At 35.0% G+C, this 25015-nt stretch overlaps 3 protein-coding genes across 4 annotated transcripts; 1 reads left to right on the forward strand and 2 right to left on the reverse strand.

Annotated features, from left to right (window-relative positions):
• The first annotated feature begins 1596 nt into the window (after window positions 1–1596).
• Window positions 1597–6954, forward strand: LOC145601036 (isovalerate--CoA ligase AAE2-like). 2 transcript variants are annotated; one of them, XM_081656950.1, is made up of 3 exons: window positions 1597–2029; window positions 5244–6198; window positions 6296–6954. In XM_081656950.1, the coding sequence occupies exons 1-3, from the start codon at window positions 1649–1651 to the stop codon at window positions 6775–6777; spliced, it is 1818 nt and encodes a 605-aa protein (XP_081513076.1). In that variant the 5' UTR covers window positions 1597–1648; the 3' UTR covers window positions 6778–6954. The 2 variants fall into 2 exon arrangements, with proteins under 2 accessions (XP_081513076.1, XP_081513077.1); XM_081656951.1 differs by having other exon boundaries at window positions 1900–2033.
• On the reverse strand, window positions 6919–9329 carry LOC145601038 (protein STRICTOSIDINE SYNTHASE-LIKE 5-like). The gene is made up of 4 exons (XM_081656952.1): window positions 8794–9329; window positions 7728–8035; window positions 7424–7556; window positions 6919–7332 (listed from the first exon to the last, which is right to left on the reverse strand). The coding sequence occupies exons 1-4, from the start codon at window positions 9241–9243 to the stop codon at window positions 7048–7050; spliced, it is 1176 nt and encodes a 391-aa protein (XP_081513078.1). The 5' UTR covers window positions 9244–9329; the 3' UTR covers window positions 6919–7047.
• A 999-nt stretch (window positions 9330–10328) lies between these two features.
• On the reverse strand, window positions 10329–21014 carry LOC145601637 (protein STRICTOSIDINE SYNTHASE-LIKE 7-like). Its single transcript, XM_081657688.1, has 4 exons — window positions 20531–21014; window positions 11484–11791; window positions 10913–11045; window positions 10329–10708 (listed from the first exon to the last, which is right to left on the reverse strand). Exons 1-4 carry the CDS (start codon window positions 20969–20971, stop codon window positions 10439–10441), a joined length of 1152 nt encoding a protein of 383 aa, XP_081513814.1. The 5' UTR covers window positions 20972–21014; the 3' UTR covers window positions 10329–10438.
• Between the last annotated feature and the right edge of the window lie 4001 nt (window positions 21015–25015).

A 25015-nucleotide genomic window follows, 5' to 3' on the forward strand; every position in this document is an offset into this window, starting at 1 on the left:
CAGGGTTTGGAGTTGTACTCGTCAGGACGAGGATAAAGATAATTTTTAGACTTGCCATGAAGATGGGGATGGTAATATAGTAATGAAGATGGAAATAGAAATATGAGGTGGAGATGGGGATTGGCTGATCAAAACTCACCTCAACCTTCCCTATTGACATCCCTACACCAGATGGAACATAGTGAAACAACAATTTGCTCCATTAACTTTGATTACATTTTAACTATTTTTTTTTTTTAGAAAATTAAATGTTTGTTAATAAAAAATGTTAATAAAATCTTTATATTCCAATAATATATATTAAGATAAATCCAACAACTTACTCCTACCGTGTTTATTTAATTGTTGTACTTTATATTTGGTACATATATTTTTAGGCAACTTGTTTGACTTAAAAAAGATAAAGACGTAAATGGGGTAGTTAATTAGAGTAGTAAAAATTGAAAAAAAAAAAAAGATAATTTATTAAAAATTAATAAATGTGAAAGGAAAAAATGAATAAAAAGAGTAGGGGCTATGAGAAGAGAGAGACATTAACATAGTACGAGTAATTTTTTGTCGAATAACGAAGTGTAAAACCTAAAAAAAATGGCTACATTTGGTAAGTGTAACACTTAAAAAATTATAGACTTAAATCATAGAGAGAATATTAGCATATTCTTTTATGTAATAATGGGAACAAAAAGGTGGTCGAAATTGAGAAAAGGAACAGAAGGAGTATTAAAATAGTGTTACGTCCTAAGGATTAGGCATGAAGCTATAAAACTAATTTCTAATGATAAAGGGAATTATTACCTTCGTTTCTTATTATTTGTAACAAATAAATTTTTCTATGTCTTAATACCCTTTTGTTGCAAATAATAAAAAAACAAATGTAAGCCTAAGTTTATTTTTTACTTCCTTTGTTTTTTAGTTGACATCATTTGACTTTTACACTATTTATAAGTTATACTTTAACTAGCTTTTGTAATTTATATAAAGATAGTCATGTAAGATTTTGTTTGGATCATCTTAATGTGTATTTTATTAATACCTATTTTTAAAAATAATTTTACGATATAGATAGGCATGTTCTATTCAGCTTAAGTTCAGTTCAGTTCCATTCCGTTCCTAATATTCTCCTCTCATAAAATATTCAGTTTAGTTCAGTTCAATTCAACTCCAATCAGTTCAGTTCCGTTCCCAATATCCTCCTTTCACAAAATATTCAGTTTAGTTCAGTTCAGTTCAATTCCAATCAGTTCAGTTCTAAAATAATGTGTTGATGACAAGCGTGATAATTTTATAAGAGGAAGTTCCAATTAATCTATTTGATAAACAAAATTTGTTTATCAAATGGCAAAATGGTAAATAAAACGACATAAATACCTAGTAATCATGACATTTTCGTAAATATATCAACAATAGTAGGACCCATGTTTAATAAAAAGTTGTTAATTTATTTACAATTTTGACATTTGATACACAAATTTTGATTACCATATTGATAAACTTGAATTTTCTCATTTAATAATTCTACGCTATCAATAATTAGGGATATTAATAGTTAAAATAACGCATTGACAAGCTGATAAAATAAAGCGACAACCAAAAAAAACAATAGTAGTTTGTTGCATCATAGTTCCCGTCTTTCTCTACCCCACATTCCATGATTCTTTGGATAAAATCAATTAACACCCCAATTTCAATGAAAAATCAGTTGTTAAACCAGTTATTCAAGTGTAGATATAAGCCTAAGTTTTTATATGTATGTGCTCAACAATCAGCCACCTTTAGCACAACGAGTACCGGCGAAGAGGAAGGCGGAGGTGGTGCGCCATGGCAAAAGTTGGATGGTCTGATGAGATGTCCGGCGAATTATGCTCCTTTGACTCCAATCACCTTTCTCGAACGCTCCGCCAAGGTGTTTCCTCATCGGAGCTCCGTCGTCTACGGTTGTTTACGGTACACTTGGACCGAGACTCGTCGACGATGCGCCAAACTTGCTTCCGCTCTCACTTCCATCCTTTGCATTTCGCCCGGCCATATAGTATGTTTTTCTAATTCATTTCAATGGTAATTTTTGTGATATATTTACAAAATTGAGATGTAGACTGGATAATTTTTTTTTTTTTTAAAAAAAAAAAAAAAAAAAATCATTTTGCTATCAAAGTGATAAATTAAGGCTTATGGTATTCTTACCTTTGCATTTTTTTCTTTGAAATTTATAAATATTGTGTAAAAGGACACAATTTATTTATGAGAAAAATGGTTTAACACTTCAAACAAACCATGTTCTCTCCAAGAACAAATTGTGAAATTGGTAATGATAGGATGCATTTTCTAAAATAATGGTACGAAAAAAACACGTGTAGATTGATGTAGTTGATGATTATTTATTCTCAATGTTTATTATTTTTATGTATTATATCCCTTTGAAAATTATATCATGTGCTGGAGCATGATGTATATCGTGATCTCGAATGAATAAATTGTTTAATCACTAGGATAAAGAAAAATTGTTTAACTGTTATTATAGTAAATAAATCAACGACTTTAGTCGGTCTTTATCACTATGATACCTAGGGGTGAGCGTAGCAGGGTACCCTGTAAAAATATCGGTACCCGGAACTGGAACCTGTTGCAACAGGTTCCTACAAATAGGAACCGGAACCGAAACCTGTTGCAACAGGTTCCTAAGAATTGGGAACCAGAACTGGAACCTGCAGGTTCCGGTTCCTAAACAGGGTACCCTGTCTTTCAAAGTAAGCTTAATAGTTACTTGATAAATTGTGACAAATCTATATTTTTAAAAATGGACGTTCACAATAAAAGCTTACAATTTTAGTGAACTACTTCAAATATAACAAACCAACACTAATTGTCTAGAATATTTAATATCATTTAGGTTCCAGTTTCATGTATCCGATTTCAAATTTACAAATTTTCTAAAATGATTTAAAAGATTTTTGAAAAAAAAAAAGGGGAGGACCCACTTTATTTTTTAATGTGTGCCCTATACTAAGCCATGTCATATGGCTTAAGGTGATCAAAGTTTCACCTTAGAATTTTCAAAGTAGGGGTATGTATACCCTTAATTTTAGGACACCCATTTTGAAAAATAAGCAATCATGAGACGGAGAGAGTATAACTAGCACTGTCAAAACGGTTTGACAGTTCGGTTTCGGTTCGGTTTGAAATCGGTTCGGTAGTTAATCGGGTCGGTTTGGAATCGGTTTAATTGTCTCGCGGGTCGGTTTTGGTTCGGTTTAAATAGTTATCGGTTCGATTCGGTTTCGGTTTATTCTTAAGCGGTTTTAATTCGGTTCGGGTTGTAAACAGTCCGGGTAATAAACGGTTCGGTGCAGGCGGGTTGCGGTTTGTTAACGGTGCGGTGTAAACGGTTTTTATCCCGGTTCAAACAGTTTCGGGTTGGAAACGGTTTCGGGTTAGAAACAGTTCGGTTCTTTTTGGGTTTAGTTTATAACTGGTTCGGATTTTTTTTGGTTCAGTTTTTAACTGGTTCGGTTCTTTTTCGGTTCAATTTATAACTGGTTCGGTTCTTCGATGGTTTAACCACTTTAACTTATTCATATCGGTTCCATTTTAAGTTTACTAAATTACGGTTCGGGTCGGTTTTCGGTTTCAAAAAAAAAATTGTTTATCGAGTTGTTTGGATTCGGGCAGTTAAATGGCTTTGGTTTGAAATTTGATAGTACTTGCTAACCTTTTGCGTTCACAAGTTTTATATAAAGTCAGCAAGTCGTGAATCATTTCATATTTAGGCAACATATTATAAATAAATTCTCATTGATTTTATAAATACATATTATGTCCTGTTTCAAGTTTAGTCATACTGATTTTACTAGTTTATTACGAAGTAGATTATAAGAGTTAGTGTATTAATGTATAATTGTTATACAATTAGGTTATTATATGCTTCTTATTTAATCATTTATATACTACGCATACAATCATAATCATGATTTGATGAGTTCTTGACTTCTTGTGAAATAGAAATTTGCAGTTTGGTTCATAAACGGTTCGGTTTATAACCAGTTCGTTTTACAATCAGTTCGGTTTTTAAATGGTTCGGTGCAAACGGGTAGCAGTTTGCTAACGGTTCGGTGTAAGCGGTTTTTTTTGCCAGTTCAAACGGTTTCGGGTTGGAACCGGTTTCGGTTTAGATACGGTTCGGTTCTTTTTCAGTTCGGTTTTCATTCAGTTCGGTTTATATTCGGTTCAGTTTGTTAACGGGTTCGGTTTTTAAACGGTTTACCATTACTCGGGTCGATTCGGTTTCGGGTTTACTAAAATACGGTTCGGGTCGGTTTTCGGTTTCAAAAAATTCGGTTTTTAACCGGTTCGGTTCTCATTTGGGTCGGTCGGTTTCGGGCAGTTAAACGGTTTCGGTTTGAAATTTGACAGCACTAGATGCAATAAATAGTTATATTATTAGAGCATAGCATTGCATTGACAATAATTCTGTAAACGAATATGGTGGGCTATTATTTATTAATAAGCTTAGTGACCTAAATTATATTTTATCTTAAAGTAAACGAGGGTGATGTTTATTTGATTTTGTTTTGTAATTTAGATTTCTATCTCATAACTTGAAGCACCAAATTAAAGGTGATAGCAGAGATTTCCTTACCTTTTCCCTTGCCCTTTATAAAACTAATCCACTAAATATAGATTTATAATTTGTCAACTTGTCAAGTCCACCAAACGCCTTCTTATCTTACTTGGCTTTATCAGCTTTAACGTAATGATATAGACTTAAAAGAGCATATCACTTCTCATGTCATACTAGAGTTTATATGAATAACTAATTAACTATTATATTATTGGTACATGGTATTGAATATTAGACTTGTGACATGTTATCCTTGATGTAAAAGTCGAGTCTAGTTTTTTAAACAATCTTTGGCAAATAAATAATTACATTGAGAAGTTAGTATAAGACGGTCAATAATTTCTAATAGTATTCATGCATCTTAGTTATAGCTCTTATGCTCACTAGGGTTTATTATGCTCATTGGAGTTAGTCTTCATGTTATTTGATCTTAGGCTTATGTTCAACAGACGCACAGTAAACATTGTGCATATGCGTACCCCATCATATTATTTGCACTTCTTAATTACCTTTTCCTTTTCTATAATCCCCACAAAAATTGTACCATTGGTTGCACTTCATGCACAATTGGTAGCAAATAATTATTTTGATACATTTAGTTTCATGATTTCTTTAATTATGTGGGCAGGTAGCAACACTAGCTCCAAATGTGCCTGCTATGTACGAGCTGCATTTTGCAGTACCTATGGCAGGAGCCACTCTCTGTGCCCTTAATACCCGTCTTGACTCATCTATGCTTTCCACCCTCCTTTCTCATTCTCAAGCTAAAGTCTTATTTGTAGACTATCAATTACTTAACCTTGCTTCAGAAGCTCTCCATCTCATGTCTAAAACCGGGGAAAAACCACCATTACTTGTCCTCGTTAGAGATTCTGAGTCTGATGAACATGAGAATGTTGAGTATGATTATGAATACGAGAATCTCTTAGCCAATGGGGATGATCAATTTCAGCCTCTACTACCTACAGATGAGTGGGACCCAATTAGTGTCAACTACACCTCTGGCACCACCTCTCGTCCCAAGGGAGTTGTCTACAGTCACCGAGGAGCTTACATCAATGCCATTTCCACATTTTTGCTTCATGAAATGGGTCCCATGCCAACTTACCTTTGGACCGTCCCCATGTTCCATTGCAGCGGATGGTGCCTTCCTTGGGGTGTGGCAGCTCAAGGGGGCACAAACATCTGCCTCCGAAAGGTCACCCCAAAGGCAATATTTGATAACATTGTTCTCCACAATGTAACTCATATGGGTGCCGCTCCTACTGTTTTGAATATGATTGTCAACTCCCCTCTTGGTGACCGGAGGACCCTACCAAATAAGGTAAAAGTGCTCACAGGAGGATCACCCCCTCCACCTCAGGTATTTTCGAAGATGGAAGAATTAGGATTTGAAGTAGCACACCTTTATGGGCTCACTGAAACGTATGGCCCCGGCACTTATTGTGTATGGAAACCTGAATGGGACTCTTTGCCTCCCGGTGAGAAATCAAAGATGAAAGCTAGACAAGGTGTACAACATCTTGGGTTAGAGGATGTCGATGTCAGAGATCCTCTCACCATGGAAAGTGTTCCAGCAGATGGTAATGTTATTTACAGCCTCTCATTTTATCTAGCATTTCTAGCATAACATAATTAGTAGGAAAAAAAACAGAGGATTTCTGACAAAATTTTGAACAGGTAAATCAATGGGGGAGATAATGTTCAAAGGAAATACTGTGATGAGTGGATACTTGAAGGATTTGAATGCGACAAAGGAAGCGTTCAGAGGAGATTGGTTTCATTCTGGAGACCTTGCTGTAAAACACCCTGACAATTACATAGAAATCAAGGACCGCTTGAAAGATATAATCATTTCTGGTGGAGAGAATATAAGCACAGTGGAGGTAGAGACTGTGCTATATAGCCACCCTGCTGTTTTTGAGGCTGCCGTTGTGGCAAGGCCTGATAATCACTGGGGTGAAATACCTTGCGCGTTTGTAAAGTTGAAGGATGGTTATGAGGTTACTGAGCAAGAAATAATCAAGTTTTGTCGTGATCATTTGCCTCATTACATGACTCCTAAGTGTGTTGTCTTTGAGGAGATACCCAAGACAGCAACTGGTAAGTTCCAAAAGTTTATTCTTAGAGAAAAGGCCAAGGCTATGGGATGTCTTCCATAAGACGAAGAACTTCACACAGGCTATAGGCCTTTATCACTTAAGATGACAAGAATCTGTTTGACTGTTAAATAGGTTTGTCCCATGTTGTAGAAGCAAAACAAGCAATACATAATATGATTTGTAACAATTCAATACCTAACGAAGCAAAACAAGCAATATGTAATATGATTTGTAAAATCATGTTATTACATTATAGATTGCAGAAAGATTTCACTGTCAAAAATATCAGGTTGATGTTTACAAAGTCTGGAAGATGCTGAGATTATAAATTCAGTAACTTTCAGCTGGTGGATTTAATAAACTGCTCAAATTGAAGCGAATAATATGGTCATAATTTAGAGAACCAATATAGAGATGATCTTCAATCTTAATCCCGCTTGTGATGACCGACATAGCTGGATCATAGACGTGCACTATTGGGATTCCCTCTAGATCTACACCAAGAATACCGCCATCTCTCTGTATATGGCGTATACTGATGTATCTGTCCATTATCAACAGGGACTTCCGTACAAATCTGTAGTGCCTTGCTTGCTCAAAATACGGATTAAGCCTCTGGTATTCATCATAAAAAACAAGACAATTACACCATTCAGTAAAGGCAATTTAATCATCTATAAAAGTGTAGGAAGTTTGAAAGCCTTACAGAAGACATCGCGATCCAATATCTGTTCTGCCCATCACTATGGATGTTATCTGGAAATCCAGGTAGATTATCGATGAATACATCAACTTCCCCCTCCCTGCTACCTTGTATCCAATACGTCTTGCACCTTTTCCTGCATTTTCAGAATGAATTGATGAGTGTCAGTCACATACACCAGATAGTTGAACATCATTCTAATATACATCTTATGCTTAATGACTTGGAGGATAAATTTCGATCAAAGAAAACGAGTAGTGCAGTCTGTGATTAGTAGTAGCTTAAGAGCGAAAACTTGAAGGCTTACAAAGGCGTTTCACAAAAGATGAGCGAGTTCTGATCAGGTGAAACTGTAACTCCATTGGGGAAGTAGAGGTCTTCAAGTAGAACTTTAGTTTCTCTAGTATTGTTATCATAGCTCAGCAGTCTGCCATATGGTCTGTATTCTAAGATATCGTTCAAGTAATTATGGAACCCGTATTTATACGAAGCATCTGTGAAATATATTGTACCATCTTTAGCAATATCAACACCATCTGTAAACATGAATTTCTTTCCTTCTGCTTCATTAGTTAGTAGACTGATTTCTTTGTTCATAGTGATTTTCAGCAGGCCCTGTGAAATTGTAGGTCACATCATGAGTACACCATAAAGATTTTCAACCAATTCAAACCAAATACAGTAAAAACCATTACATTATTTTATAAGTACAATTCTCAGATAAACCTCCCAGTTTTTGGGAAATGTAAGAGGGATGTGAATCCAGGTGGTACAACCGTTGTATGAGAAAATGTACTTTCAATTAGTTTGATCCGCATTGAAACTAACAAGTTTCAACCTGGTTTGGATTGATTTGGATTAAGTCATCCAAATTTTCAATAGATTGTTGCTAACATACCAAACTGAATGTTCAAACTAGCTTAAGGTGTGTTTTTATGTGATTGTCACTTATCTGAACTTATCTTATCTGACATTATTTAAATTTATTAAGCAGAAATTTAAACGTGGTTAGCTAAACAAGGTCCTAGAATTTGCTTATTTTGGATAAAAACATTCAAGTCAAATTATCTTACGAATTATGTAAAACCATGTACTGATGTATAGCTTTCCCTCCAAAAAAATGTACTGATGTATAGCAGTACATATGTGCTTGTATTTCAAACACGAAGTATTTTAAGGGCTTTTTCAGTTTTTGAACCCTTGTAATTCACATTGTGTCGTTGCAAAATTATATACTCCCTTTTAGTTATGAATATGATTCGAGTGCACAAAAATAGTCTGTCTCGGCCATGATATCTCAAGGCCGAGTCAGACACTAATCGAATAACCCTTGTATAAGTCAAGTCTGCCCTGCTCATAAGTTAGTAACGTACCTTGTAAGCATCAGCAACAATGACATGATCCCCATTATTCGGAATAGCAATTCCAAGAGGGCGTCCACCAGTGTTGACCCAATCCTCAACCACAAAGTCAACACCCGATTCACCAACCTTGATCCGCTTGATCCATCCATCTGCACAACCAGTATACATGATCCGTGAACTAGGCTCATAAGCGACATCCTCAGGGCCAAAGACTTGACCAGACACGATGAACTCCGACTCCTTAAGCATCCCACTGTTGATTTTTGCTGCAGTAGGTACATTATTATTGGTTGACTCGTGTGCAGGGAATGGTGCTGGATCAAATGGGTCAGCTTGGTACACTAGTACTACAGCTACCGCGAATACTATAGGAACGACGAATGAACACAAGCTTGTAAAGCATAATCTAGAGGTGGCTGCAGTTGTTGCACCTAATGGATTAGTGTTTGAGTCGGCCATGATGAGTTGAGGCTAAGGATATTAAAGTCCAATAAAGAACAAGAGTGTTAACTGAAAAAGACTAAAGTTTACAAAGACGCACCAACAAAGTTAATGTGACAATGGCAACATACTTTTTCTCATCCACCAATTTGGATTCATTTAATTATGTGCCAAGTATGTTAATAATTGGGTTAGGTTGATTCTTCAAGAGGGGCTTTAATTTAACAGCCTATTAATAATTTGATTTGAGTTATATCCGTCTACAAAAAGCTGAGCACGGATTGGATATTCAATTCCAAATGAATTTCCTATTGGGGGAGCCCCGAATGATCTATAACATCTATTAGATTACATTGTTATATTTTTCACTAATGAGCAATAAATGATATTTAAAACCAAACTTTTGCATTGTCAAATGTATACAGTCAAAATGAGAACATATGTGGACGAAGGGAGTACGAATATCTTAGTCCGATTCAAAAATTTTCGGATATGACGTTTCGATGCCATATCCAATACTTTTTGGATTAGAAATACCGAATACCCAAAATAATATATTACTATACTCCCGCCGTCCTAAATTATTCGCAACATTTTGACTTTTTGTACTAATTACACATCTCACTTTGACTATCTTTTGTATCTATTATATGAAAGCCAATTTAATCATGTAATATGTTTTTGGGTCTATTTTAGTATATAGTTTCTTGATATAAACTTGTTACAGCTTATATAAGTATATAATAAAAGATGTTAACGGTTAAACATGTGCATCAGTAAACGTATCCAGACAAACTGTTGCAAGTAAACTAGAAAAGAGAGAGTATATATTAGTAAAATTTTTAAAAACTTCTCAAGTTTTGGATGTTTAAATCGAATATTCATTATCCAATCTCCAAAATTTGAATTCCAAAATATTACCCAAAGATGAAATTGTAGTTCTTAAATTATAGTATCCCATACCATATATTTATATTTTACAATAGAATCGCATTCATTGTCCATTTCAAACTAGTTGACAAATGTCTTGTATCACGTTCTTCAATGTAAAAATTTAATTGTAGATATTTCTAAATATATCAAAAAGCTCTTTAAATAAAACATATAGTACAAGTATATCAGCAAAAATTATTATAATATTTAAAACATTTTCAAGATACACATTAAAATAAATCTAACAAAATCTTACACAAATATATAGTTTTATATAAGCCTATTTAGCAGCATGTATAGCTAAATTAAGACGTAAGATATGAGGAGCATGAAGCGAACCAACATACAAATAGTTTCCAAATTTATTTCCAACTGTGATCATTGATAATTGAGGATCATAATAGTGAGCCACAAGATTTCCTTCCAAATCAACTGCACCCAATCCTCCATTTTTCTCCATGTGTGGTCGACCAATATATCTTGTTATAATTCCCAATCCTTTTCTAATAAAAGGGTACCTCAACGCTATATCCCAATATGGCTTTGGTGACTGTTATAACATTATAAATAGCAACCAAAACTTAGTATAGTACCAAAGTATATAAAATGGGAAAACAAAGAATATAAAATCAATAAGTACTCCGTATATGGATATATATCTAATTAACACATGTCTTTTATCATGTTTTTCAATGCATAAACTCAATTGTAGACAATTAACACGTCTTATATCATAAGGAAAAAGATCAAATACCGTAGAAAATGCAATCCAATAGTGACCTTCATCATCGTATCGAATGTTATCAGGCATACCAGGCAAATTATCAGCAAAACTTTCCATTGTTCCTTGCGTTTTCCCTTCCCGGATGTACTTCTTACATCTTCTCCTGTAATACCAATTTTACCTTAGTTGTCACGTTACATGTTAAAGTTGCACACATGATTAATTCCATACTATATACCAGTATAATTGTACGTTACATTGTTACTTTTTATGTCTCACTAATATTGTCTCATTTGATTTTAACCCAAAAAGCTCTTTAAAAAATTAATCAAATGAGACAATCTTAGGGCCTGTTCACATTTATTGAACTGAGCTGAACTGAACTGATTGGAGCTGAACTGAACTGAACTGAATTGATTGGAGCTGAACTGAATTGAGCTGAAATGAATATTTTATGTGAGGGAGAAATTAAGAGCTGAACTGAACTTAACTGAACTGAAATTAAGTAAATGTGAACAGGCTCTTACTACGATGAAATTATTAAATATTAATGAAACTGAAAGGTGGGAAAACTGAAAGGTGGGAAAACCAAAAGGCTTACATAACAGTCTCACAAAAGATGACCGACTTTTGATCAGCAGAGATTTGAACTCCATTAGCAAAGTAAAGATCTCGAACTAGAACTTTTGTTTCTTTGGTGATGGGATCATAGCTCAACAAACTACCATGAGGCTTGCCTTCGAAAACGTCGAATATAAAATCGGGCAGGCCATATTTATAGGAAGCTTCAGTAAAATAAATAATCCCATCTTTAGCAACATCAACTCCATCAACAAATTTTAATTTTCTGCCCTCTACTTCATCTGTTAATAGCTCCACATTGCCTTCTGCACTCACATTCAATAGTCCCTACCACACAACATACAACATTAAGCAGATTATAATTAATTAATTATGGAGTAATCTTATAATATTATTATCTTATTATTCTTGTATAGGGAAAAAATTGTTGGAAGACATGAAGATTATATTTGAGGGCATAGAAGGTAGTCAAGGTACTCGTATTGTCAATGCCTACTTTCGTGGTCTTTATTGGTTGTGATAGAGAATATCTATAGAATATTCTCATCTTAGGTTTAGTATATATTTTGTATAAGATTATTTTTGATATATGTACATATCTTATAGTTACCTAATATGATTAGGTTTCTCATTGTAACCCTATAAATATTGATCAATGGAAATCACTCTAATTAAGGAGTTTATATTATCTGACATGGTATCACAGCTTAGGTGAGATCTTGGGATCATATATAAAAATTCTCACCCTGCCGGTGGATTAAAAAGTAAACCCACCGGCGGGATATACACAAATTTTTTATGCGTCCGCAAACACACACATATAGATTTTTTTTCCCCTTTTTTCAAAGTTTTATTTTAGAATCTTTATGTAACCTTGCGCCTCCCACCGACGGTAACAACCGGGAAAACCGCCTCCATCATTGGTGGCAATCGCATACACTACCGCCTCCCACTACTGGCAGTAACCACATCTGCCAACCTTCTCCATGTGCCGCATCCTATTTCCACCTCCTCATGACCAACAATGATTCTTACATTGCCCCATTGGTTTTTCTACACATAATCACATAGATTTTGTTTTGGTGGTCGTATATCAGAATAAGGTCAACTACTTTTGCACATCTTTTTTGCTATCAAGTTGGCTCCTCTTATTGTTGCATCACTTGGAATCTTTGTGGAGTATTGATTCTTGCTACTTGGGTTTCTCTTTTGAGATTAATTTCAAACGGTGAAATTTAATCTTTTCTTGCGCTATTTTATTTGTTTTTATTCAATTGTGATTTCACGTAGTAGTGTAGTGTCTTCTCCCCGATGATGGTTTGATCCCTTAGCTTTTTCTTCTCTGGATCTGCAACTTAGCCCAAGTCTGTGTGCGGCTCTTCTCCTTCTCCTCCGGCCTAGCAGTGCTTATCTCTACTCTATGTAGGTCGTGGATGTTGCTTCTCATCGTCATCACCGGCACATGTCTACTACCACTACAAGAAAACGGCTTAATAGCGACGGGCTGCTTCCGACGGACCCATTATTCCGTCGGAAAAAACGAAATTTCCGACGGATTTTTTTTCCGACGGAAAATAAATCCGTCGGAATATATGGACTTTTCCGACGGAAATTCCGTCGGAAAGTGCAATTTCCGACGGATTTTTAGTTCGTCGGAAGTCGGAACTTTCCGACGGAATTTTCCGTCGGAATCTAATTAAAAAAAAAAAGGGAAAAGTTTTTTAAAACCCTAATACCCTAACCTTTCTTCCGCCTCCACTCTTCTTTTTCCCCCTTTCTCCTTCTCTCTTCTCCTCTTTCCTCTATGTCGTCTTCTCCTTCCCCCTTCTCTCTCCTCTTCGTCTTCTCCTTCCCCCTTCTCTATGTTCGTCTCCTCTTCCTTCTCCTTCCTCTATGTTCGTCTTCTCCTTCTCCCCTTCTCTCTCCTCTTTGTCTTCTCCCACGGACAACGCCAACAACAACACCACGGATCGGACAACACCAACAACAACACCAAAGGTTTTCGCCTTTTATCTCTCCTCGTGATGAAAACAAAGGCTTTCGGGTCAAATTCGACCATGAAAACTCTAGATCTAGAGTTTTCATGGTCGAATTTGGCCTTGCAAACCCAATTTCAAGGTTTTGTGAGGTCAAATTAAGGTATATTTATTTTTTTTGATTTTTTTTTTGTTGTTGGTGGCTGTTGAAATTCGAATATAAGTGGTTGGGTTGGGATTTTTTTTCCTTTAATTTTTTTTTTTAAAATTTTTGTTGGTGATTCTGGTATTCGGCGGCCACGGTGGTGGTGGTTTGCTTAGGTTGGGAGGTTCGGCCGACTTTGTGAGGGTTTGGGATGTAGATCTGGGCTTGGGTAGGTGGGGTAGGTTAAGATGGTGGGTTTGGTCGTTTAGGGTTAGGGGGTCTGGTTTGGTTTGTGGGTTCTGGTTTGGTTTTGGTGGTTAGGTAGTAGGTGGTGGTACGGGTAAGGTGGGCTTAGGTGGTGGCTGGTGCTGTGTGGGTAGGGTTAGGGGGATCTGGTTTGGTTCTGGTGGATGTTTTGGTGTGTTGGGCGGTGGGTGGTGAAGTACGAGTTTGGTGGCTATGGTGGTGGCTGGTGCGATGCGGTGGTGCCGTGGTGGCTGCTGGTGGGGGTAGGCTTTTTTTTGTTTTTTTAAAAGAATTTTCTGTCGGAAATTTCCGACGGAATACAATCCGTCGACATTTTCCGACGGATTCTCTCGGGCCTGAAAATCTGTTCCGACGACGTGAAATCCGTCGGAAATTCCGTCGGAAAAGTGGTTCCGACGGAATTTTCGTCGAAAAAGGTCGTTTTTCCGACGAGCTGTATTCCGACAACCAGTTCCGACGGAAATTCCGTCGGAAACAGGTTTTCCGACGGAAAACAGGTAGTTTCCGACGGATTTTTTCCGTCGTTATTTCGTTGTTTTCTAGTAGTGTACTTCTCTTTTGATCATGGGTTACCATACTATCCTTACCGCTCGATGCGTGATTCAGATCTAGTCTGAGCATCCGATTTTCTCCCGCTCTGACTGCGGGGGTGTGATAGAGAATATCCATAGAATATTCTCGTCTTAGGTTTAGGATATATTTTGTATAAGATTATCTTTGATATCTGTACATATCTTATAGTTACCTAATATGATTAGGTTTCTCATTGTAACCCTATAAATATTGATCAATGAAAATCACTCTAATTAAGGAGTTTATATTATCTGACAGGTTGTTCCATTGCATTTTTTAGTCATATTTTACAAACTTTTGTTCACAAAGTATCACTAAACTATAAAAAATTATACTCTCTATTGGATATTACAATTTTTCTTATCTACTCATCTCTCGTCTCTTATTTATTTTTTATACCGGTTGTTTTTTAGTCTGTTCCTTTAATTCTGGTTTATTTTATTTTTGGATTTAAGGATCAGACCTTACTCTCACAACCACCACATTAACCCCACCACTTTTCTCTCTCATTACTATTTTCCAACCAAAAGATGATGGCTATCTAACCATTGTAGTTGGGTATTTTCCAACCAAAAGTTAATTAAGTAGCATTACACTATAGGGCAAAAAATAAGGGACGGATGGAGTATTTATTACTTTTCTATTCATTATAAAGGCTAAAAAAAGTAAAATTGTAGATAATGTCAAAAATTAAAGGAAAATTTAGTAAAAATAATCCCATCTTTTGTTGGTTCAGTCAATATAATCCTAACTACGGATTATTATTATTAAATAATCCAAACTTTAGGGTTAATTCACTTTTAAGGGTCCCAAGTGACCGCTTATGTGTAAACGAGGTTTTTTTTTCATATTTTTTAGGGAACATGTGTCACTACGTGATTGGTTAAAAACAAAACTAATTTATTTTTTAAAAAAAAAAACACAAAAAAAACAGGCCACCCTCGCAGGCAGCCCCTTCTTCACCCCCCCCCCAAACCACTGGAATCTCCCCCCTCACCACGACCCATGCACCAAAACCGCTCCCCGGCCCTCCATGGAATCCACCCACGCAGCAGAACACCATTTAGAACACCATTTAGAAGAAGAGGTATCCATGTAAGAGAGAAGTTCGTGAGCATGTAAACTATTATCTGCCATCAGCCGACCTGGAACAAAAGTTGTCTGAGAATATGAAATCAGAGATGTTAACACTCGACGAAGCCTGTTCGCTAAGCACTTAGCAATGCACTTATACAAGACATTGCATAAACCAATAGGACGAAACTGGGAGGGAGTTTCTGGGCGTTCCACTTTAGGCAGAAGAAATAAAAAAGTACGATTCCATTCTTTTAATAAATATCCATGGGCAAAGAAATACTGAATGGCATCAATGACTTGCGGACCCACCACTGCCCAGTGCGAGTTGAAAAATCCTGCAGTGAAACCATCATGTTCTGGAGATTTATCATCACCATTATGGAACATGTGATGTCCACATATTGGTGATGGCTCAAGAGGTAATTGAAGTTAAAAAGAAAGCAGATTAAGCAATTGAAGAAGTAAGAAAAGATGTTGAAAATGCTAGGACAGAAGCTGAACAAGCCAAAAAAAAAAAAAGTGGAAACCGTTAGGAATGATGTGGACCGAAAAATTGTAGAGAACAACGTAGTTTGGGAGAAAAGTTCAGCCAACTTCTGGATATTATTGGAGCAAGGGGTTCGTTGAATAATGATGATTTATGAAGTGAAGGTTCGTCCTCTTTTAATTCTCATTTTCTCTCTATTTGCTTTTTTCCATTGAATTTCTTTTCATTCTCTTCTATCTTAATTTTATTAACTACTCGATCCATAAAAGCTGGAGAGCCACTAACCTAAGAATACAAGTATAAATGTCTCTTCTCCAAAATCAGTATAGTCATCTTTGTTGCTTTGACTTGACAGTAATCTGTTGTGTACCCTAGACATGCATCAACATGATTATTGCACATTAACTTTGTTTCTTTTATGAGACTTGAGTGAATCGAGTTCCAAAGGAGTTGTGGTTTCTGTAAATATTTCTATAGAGGTAAATTAGTGCTTACATGGCTAAATTGTGAATAGACTCAGATAGCTAACTGTTATAGACTCACTCACTCAACAATAGACGTTTGATTGATAATTGAACAAGGTTCTAAGTTACAAAAAGTGAAAGTTTTATTTTGAAAGTTCTCACTAAGGGTCTGTTCACATTTACTTAATTTAAGTTCAGTTCAGTTCAGTTCCAATCAGTTCAGTTCAGTTCAGTTCAGCTCTTAGGTCCTGTTCACATTTACTTAATTTCAGTTCAGTTCAGTTCAGTTCAGCTCCAATCAGTTCAGTTCAGTTCCAATTAGTTCAGTTCAGTTCAGCTCTTAATTTCCCTCTCACATAAAATATTCATTTCAGCTCAATTCAGTTCAATTCAGTTCCAATCAGTTCAGTTCAGTTCAGTTCAGCTTCAATCAGTTCAGTTCAACTCAGTTCAGTAAATATGAACAGACCCTTAATTTCCCTCTCACATAAAATATTTATTTCAGCTCAATTCAGTTCAGTTCAGTTCAGCTCAGTTCAGTAAATATGATCTGGCCCTAAGTAGAATAAAATTATACCTCCGTTTTCTTTTAGATGCAACACACTCTTTAGCGCAGTAATTAAGAAAGGTAGGGTTTACATGATATAATAAACTTTAAAATAGGATGAGTGGTTGTTAGGAGTGTAATTTAGTCGGCCATGTGTTTTAAATAAGGGATATAGTATAGTTTTTCCCTAAAATAACTTTCCTTTTGTAGTGTGTTGCAAGTATTGTGACATTTCCTTTAAAGAGAAGTGTTGCAAGTAAAAGAAAACGGACGAAGTATTATGTAAGTTTTGAATCAGTGGATTGTCTTGATTTGGTGTGTTATATGTCTCTAATGCTCTAACTTGGGCCCACAACCTCGTTGTACTAATGTCGACACGACACATCCATGGTTGTGGGTACAGAATCCAAGTAGGACTCTCAGTAGAGAAAGTGGACTCATCAGTGAGCTATCTAAGAAGAGAGTCTTACACAATGATTTAGCTTATTTAAGGGACTTTGCCTCCCACAGTTCGTTTTATATATTCAATTGTCTGCAAGGTGTTGGGAAAAAAAGACTTAGTTACAAAATGATTTGTGTATATTTTTTTTGATGAGATTGGTTATTGTATTTTACTTATTGTACTATACTTATTGTATTAAACTCTTACAATAATTTAACTTATCATTTTTTTTCTTTCATCCTTGTAGGTAAAAAAGAGATTGGAGGCACAAGATATCAAAGCACATATAATGTAATTTTTTTTTTATATTTTTCTTTAGCAGAAGGATTTGATTTATTATTTTTTTGGTGTGTGTGAGAGAGCAGTGATGCATGAGACATTGAGCTATATTATTTTCAAGGTTTTTTGTATGTTTGGATACTAAACATCAATTGGAAATTAAATTTCTCCAAATTTATTGTGTTAGGAAATATATCTGTTTGTGTCAACAATATCAAATGTGACCCATTTGTAGAAATATATATTATTTGCCACGATATTATTTGTGGCCAGCAAGCTTATTAGCGATGGTAATATTTGTGGCAACAAAACTTATTATTAGCCACAATATAATTTGTGGCAAATAAGCTTATTCGCCACGGCATAATGTATGGCAAATAAGTTGTTAGCCACGGTATAATGTGTGGCAAATAAATTGTTAGCCACGTTAGTATTCATGGCAAGAGAATTTGTTTGCCAGGGAATACTCGTGTCATAAATTTCAAAATTTGCCATGACATTCATTTTTCCGTGGCAAATTTCTTGTCACGGTGTTAGAATCCAACTCCTTTTGATGTATTAGTTTTCCTTTATATGTTTTTCCTTAATTCCCATTATTGTGTTACTGTCAGTTCAGTGTTCACTAGGAATTCTATGCATGTACTACATTAAGCTCTTTAGAGGGTGAATGATTAATGAAATCTTAGGCCTTCTACCAAGTGTTACCTTGCTTTTATGCTTGTTTGTTGTTGACCTTTATAAATATTGTGTCTTACTTGAATAATAACTCCCCTCCAAACCAACTTGATGCACTAAGAGCGGTTCGGACCCGCTTGTGCCCGCCTTGAAGTATCGGCCGTCACAAGCCCCGACCATCCGCACGCAGTCGCCCAAATAGACGTGAGTTCTCCTTCGATTTAATTGTCCGCTGGTGTTGCTTTGTGCTTATCACAAGCCCCTCTTCCGCTCAAGGCTTGCGTTCTTGCCGCCAAAAGCGCCGCACGTTTCGAGGTCCAAACTCTCGGCCCGTGACACACGGCCTCTTGTGCCACGAGAGTAAATTTTAAAATCCCTATGGCTAAATTGCATAGCCACGGGGATATTGAAACTGTGCCACGATTTAACCCGTGGCACAAGGGTCAATTTGTTGTAGTGTAGTTTCTAGGGTCCTTAAGTTAATTGTCACGACACTCACGAGACATGAAGACATTAGTTGCACAAGCCTACGACGTTGATCATCTACAAGGACATACATTACATATCTTCATGATTAGAAAATGATATCTTGTGTAAATTTAGTGTTGTTCATGTTTTCAAAGCACCAGTTGCGCACAAGCCTACTAAGTTGATCATCTAAAAGGACATACATTACATATCTTTATGATTAGAAAATGATATTTTGTGTATAATTAGTGATGTTTATGTTTTCAAAGCACGTGGAAAAAAAAAGTGAGGTTGTGTTAATAATGTAGAAAAAAATTTTACAATTGCCACATACAATTGTTGTTTTAGCAATTACCACCTACAGTTTATTTTTTATTTTTTTATTTTTTTTTTGAATTTTACCACCTACTATTTTAGAAAACATCAAAACTCCCACTTATTTGGATCTAAATTGAAGTGAGATGTCATGTTGGGCCCACTAACTACCTTCTCACTTGATTTCCCTCGTTTTTTTTTCTTCCTCTCTTAATTTCTCATTCCCTTATATTTTACTCCTCTCAAAATTGGGGAATACTTCAAAATAAATTACATATTCATGTTAATTATATCATGAATTGATGTTTATTCCCTAATTTTGAGAGGTGTACAATACAGGGGAATGAGAAATCGAGTGAGAAAGAACGAAAGGGGGAAAAAGGTAGTTAGTGGGCCCCACATGACGTCACATTTGAGTTGAAAGTCAAGTAGGTGAGAAGTTTTAATATTTTAGAAACTAGTAAGTGGTAAAATTTAAAAAAATTGGTCGTAATTGCTAAAATAGCATTAATTATTGTAGGTGGTAATTATCAAATTATCCTAATATAGTGTTGAAACCCATTGTAGTCCACTTGTGACAGTCCCACATTGGAGAAAGAGGAGAGATGGTTTCACTTTATAAGATTGAGAAATTACTGCACTCCAATTAGTTTATTATGTAAGCTCCTAAGCCTTGTTTGTGGACAAATTCTCCTCCTCTCTGTTCGGATTGCCTAAACTCATTTCATAATTTCTCAGAAATTTAATGTTTATCCTTAATAACACATTAAAATATTATTATTATTTTTTTTGGTTTTGAGAAGGTATCGTGTAAGCTCAAAGGTGAAATGGATATAAGTTTTTGGTCGATATTTCATACGAGTTTTGGAAAATTTCATAATACTCTGTAGTTGTTAGATACTGTAGCTTTTTTAGATGATATAGGAAATTCCGTGCACTTATAGTGTTCAAATTCATTACTTAACTTTTAATTCAACTCTAACTTTCAGTAATATTATACTTGTACAAAACAGTCCCAATAGTATCCATAACATTTACTTCATAATACATTACTCTCTCCACTTCTTTATTAATGCCTACTTTCTATATATTATGTGAGTAATAAATGATAGAAAATGGACATTAATAATGACTTTTAGATACCGTAAATATAAAAACGGTGCAAACATCAAGTAAAGGAGGAGAAAATAATTTTTAAAACATTTTTCAGCTCATTTTCAGAAAATTCAAATTAAATATTATGTACGTTTCTAATTATTTGTAATGATTTATCATTAAATGTGAGTTAAAAAATATTTAATCGTCGCAAATAATAACTCTATCATAACTCATAAGCTTAAGAGTAACGTACCTGAAAAGGATCCGCAACAATAAGCTCATTATTCAACCCAAGAGCAAGTCCAAGAGGTCTACCACCAATAAAAACCCAATCATCAACCACCGAATCATTCACCCTTACTCGCTTAATCCACCCATCAGAACAGCCTGTGTATATAATCTCTGAAATCGGATCAAAAGCGATATCCTCGGGTCCAACCAGGTTTCCAACACCGATAAACTCGGCACCTTCTAGGAGGTTGCTATTCACTCGGGCCGCGACCATTTCCGGCTGAGTTACCTTGTGTAGAGGTAACTCAGCCGGCTCGAGTGGGTCTAAGTGATACATGAATATTGCAATGAATACCGGGGATAAGAATAAGAGGATGAAGGTATAGTATGAGCCTAACATGGTGGAGTTTCGAGGAGATGGTTGGGTTGAGGTGTTGAACGACGTCGTCGTCTCTTCTTCCATATTGTTTTTGTCTACTGTGATGAAGTTACTCTGTTTAAGTAGTTAGAGTAAAAGACAGATATTGAACTATCCTCAGTTATTATAATTTAAGGAGTTTATACTTATCTCGACTACTTCAAAAGGCGGTTATGACTTATGAGCAACACAAAGGACATGGGCCAAGTGGCAAGTAGACACCTACTACGCATAGGACAAGGACAAGCCCATTCCGAGGAGCAAGTAGACAAGATTTTGTTATCCGTATTTTCAAAGAAGGGCTAAGCCCATAGCCCCATATAACCTCGGCCCCACCCAAGTGGTCCCTAGACTCCCTACCCTCAAAAGCACAAATTTTAAGATGCACTATTCTTTTGAACATTTAGTTAAAAAATCTGAACTATTGCTAATTTTGAATGTGTAGTAAAAATATCTTAACATCACACATTTTGAACATTTAGGTAATAAATCTGAACAATCGCAATGTATCACGCCTGTACTTTTGAACATTTAGTAAAAAATCTGAACAATTGTAAATTTTGAACATGTAGTAAAAACATCTGAACATCACAAATTTTGAACATTTAGTTAAAAAATCTGAACAATCGCAATGCATCACGCCTGTACTTTTGAACATTTAGTAACAAAATCTGACAATCGTGAATTTTGAACATTTAGTAAAAAATCTTAACATCACAAATTTTGAATTATCACGAGTCTTGTCTAACTCGTAATAATTCAATAGTTTTGTAATATAAACTGAACATTTACTATATACAAAATGAACATTTTTAAAATATGAACATAAAAATTGCATGTTTATGTTCAGTTTTTGTGACGTGTTCATATTTTTTACTAAAATGTTCATTTTTTGTAAAATCTTCAAATTTTTACTAAATGTTCAAAAGTATATACGTGGTGCACCTATTTCTAGGTGCACCATGGTGCACATAATACTAATTGCCTCCAAACAACCCTCCTAAGTCCTAAGGCTGTGCTAATCCAAGTGTTTTTGCTCCAATTCTCCAAACATGACAATAACGATCCACTTCCTATTTAGTGAGGTAACTAGCTGTAAACACCTAAAAATGTCTCCCCAAAATCAAATCCAATGATAACCAACCTTTCACTGCCGTTATTGATCGGGTTGAGTATTTAATCTTGGAATGCTTAAATCCATGTTCAATCCCAATACATTTAATAAACCAACCCAATTCGTAGCCCATTTCCCCAACCCATAAATTATTTTCCTCTTTTCGTGCCTTTAAACCCAAAATAACTCATTATTCATTTCGTGTCCTTTTTATAAACACGTTTACGTACACCAGTTTATTTTGGTTCATAATCTGGGTCCAACGATTTAATAGTTGGATGGGGTTTGAAAAAATCTTTCCAACGATATTGTATTAGCCCAAATCCGAGTTATAACGAATAAGTTATGGCCAAAATACTAAACTGAGCCCAAACCGAACCCAAGCCCACCTTACCTACGACCCAATGATCATGTGAAGGGTCCAAAGGATTTACTCCCATTCCTAAATTGATTAGGATTAATTGGAAGCTTCTATAAGTTTCTAAAAGATCTTAATCATCCTCTTTGAAAAGATAAGATTAAAGAGTTTAAAATTTAATATAACTCTTCTTTTTGAAAGTCCTAATTCTATTCGAATTCAATAAAGACGTTCAAAGATAGTCAGATATGATTTTCATACCTTATAGTTTTTATCTAAATATTTTATGGTTAGATAGCCCTTGAAATTATAATATTAATTCCGAGCTATAACGAAAAAGATATAAGCGAAATACGAAACTCTATTCAAAACTGACACCGTCTCACTATTTTTGCCATATCTTTTATTCTACAAAATATTTTAATCTGACTCTAATTGGGTTAGAAAGTAGACTTCAAGACCTTTTCGAACGACAATTTATTTATTTTATTCCGATTCAAGATCAAAAGATATGATAAAAACAAAAACCACAAAAACTGCTGATCGCAAGAGTATTATTCCGACTTTAATTCGATCTTCAATATAAATGAGGTCATATCACCCCCTTTTCAATCATCAACAAGCTTGATCACAAAATCATTCTTTTCCCCCTCTTAAGCTTAAACACTAGCCTCCATATTCTTCCATAATACTCCTTCTAAGCAGTCTAAGGAGTCCAAATAATACCTGAAGTTCTACACTTAAACCAAGGCGTGAAAGGTTTAACTAACTGACGACTTGGACCAAATCAACTCTACTTTTTATTTATTCCGTTATTTTTTGAGGCAACTGTACTTTTTATTTAATTCAATTTAATTTCAATTTATATTTTTATTAAAGTTACTAATATTTTATTCATGGTGTAGCAATTCAAGGAAACGCGGAAAGTGAGTAATTAATCACTTAATTACTCTAATTTTTATTCTCTTTTTGCTAGTATCGTGATTAGGGTTATTATTTGATTGACTAATGATTTATTGTTGAATTCAATTATGTTTATTAAAATTTAAAGTACCATACGCGAACTAAATTGGTAACTTTAAAACACTTTATTCATTTAATTTAATGATCCCAACTTGAATTAAGTGATTTCAAGATCCTTTAATCGTGCAATAATTAATCGGACTTTGACCCTACCATTAACCATTACCTTTTTAAGGTGAGTAAACTTTTTACTGATTACACCTCTTTGAAATTCTTGGTTGAATAATTACCTATCACGTGTTTAATTTTTTTTTTTTTTTTTTTTTTTTTTTTTTTTGGACAAGAAGAGAAAGGAATTCATTAATGAAAGATAGCCAAACGGCACTTACAAACAATTTCGAGGAAATCTAAAATTCCAATACAAATACAATTCACCTTAGAACTAGTTACATTGCAGATTTGATCAACGATCGCCTTTATAAAAATCTTCATATGAAGCAATACAATCTGTGAGTTAGCACTAATTCGGCTTGAGATCCACATATGAATAGTTGTTTTGGTGAAAAAAACTCATATGGCCTTCTAGACACTTTTGGAGATTGTGAAACCCTAAATCTTCAAACTTTGACAGACGAACAAACAAATAAATTAAACCTAATAGTAGATCAAACTCCATCATAAAGAATCACATGTTTAATTATTCCGCGAAAAGTAGGCACTAGGAACATACTACAATTCACCCCCCCTCTTGTAGTATATCATCCGAAATAACAGATGAGTATATGTGCATGAGTACATATAGTACATGAATGGAGCATTGAAGATCAACAAATTATGACTAGGTACTTAGCTAAGTTTTGAGATATTTGACTATCAACCTAAAGAAAAGTAGCAATTCAAGAAATCACGCAAATTATTAACAGTAACTTATAATGATCGATAATTGTGATTTAGTCATCATTATCCTTTACCCCTCTGAAGGGTGACCGACATGAAAGACCGATCTAGGATATCGCATCTCAAATCTTGTTCAATGTTGACATGCAGGTGAGAAATTGCATTGGATGCGACTCTCCGAGAAGGTTCGAGTATTGAAAGGGTTGTTTTCATAATAGGGTAAAGAATAGATATGATGGTTGCGAAAGAGTTGGACTTTCGAACGATGATTTTTTTTTTGGAAAACAAAAAGTTTCATTTTCATATGAAGATGATATAATAATAATTATTGGGATAGTTTTGCAATGGCTACAATAAAATTGTAGTCATTATAACAATGAAATCTACACCCTTGATTGTTTTTACATAAACTAGTACCATTGATTAAGTTGACCAACATAACTACCTTTAAAAAAAATTAATTACAATCTTTTAACTGTTTTTTCCCAAAAAATAAACTACTCCTACCGAAAGTTTCCATTATTCAGTTCAATTTGTGATCAATCATTCAACCCAGTTAACATGAAATTCATATTTTGAATCGAATAATGGAAACTCTGCAATTTGTGATTGTTGATGTATAAAGGTTTTGATGATGAGGAACTTAAACTGAAGCAAACTCATCTAATAAAGGTTTCTCAAGTGGTTGTTTAGCTTAGGTGAAATTGATCTTGGAGATGGAAGAAGTAACTGATGCTAAGAAGGCTTGATGAAGTTC

The sequence above is a fragment of the Chenopodium album genome, chromosome 21 (assembly GCF_948465745.1).
Source record: "Chenopodium album chromosome 21, dcCheAlbu1.1, whole genome shotgun sequence".
Lineage (NCBI taxonomy): Eukaryota > Viridiplantae > Streptophyta > Magnoliopsida > Caryophyllales > Amaranthaceae > Chenopodium > Chenopodium album.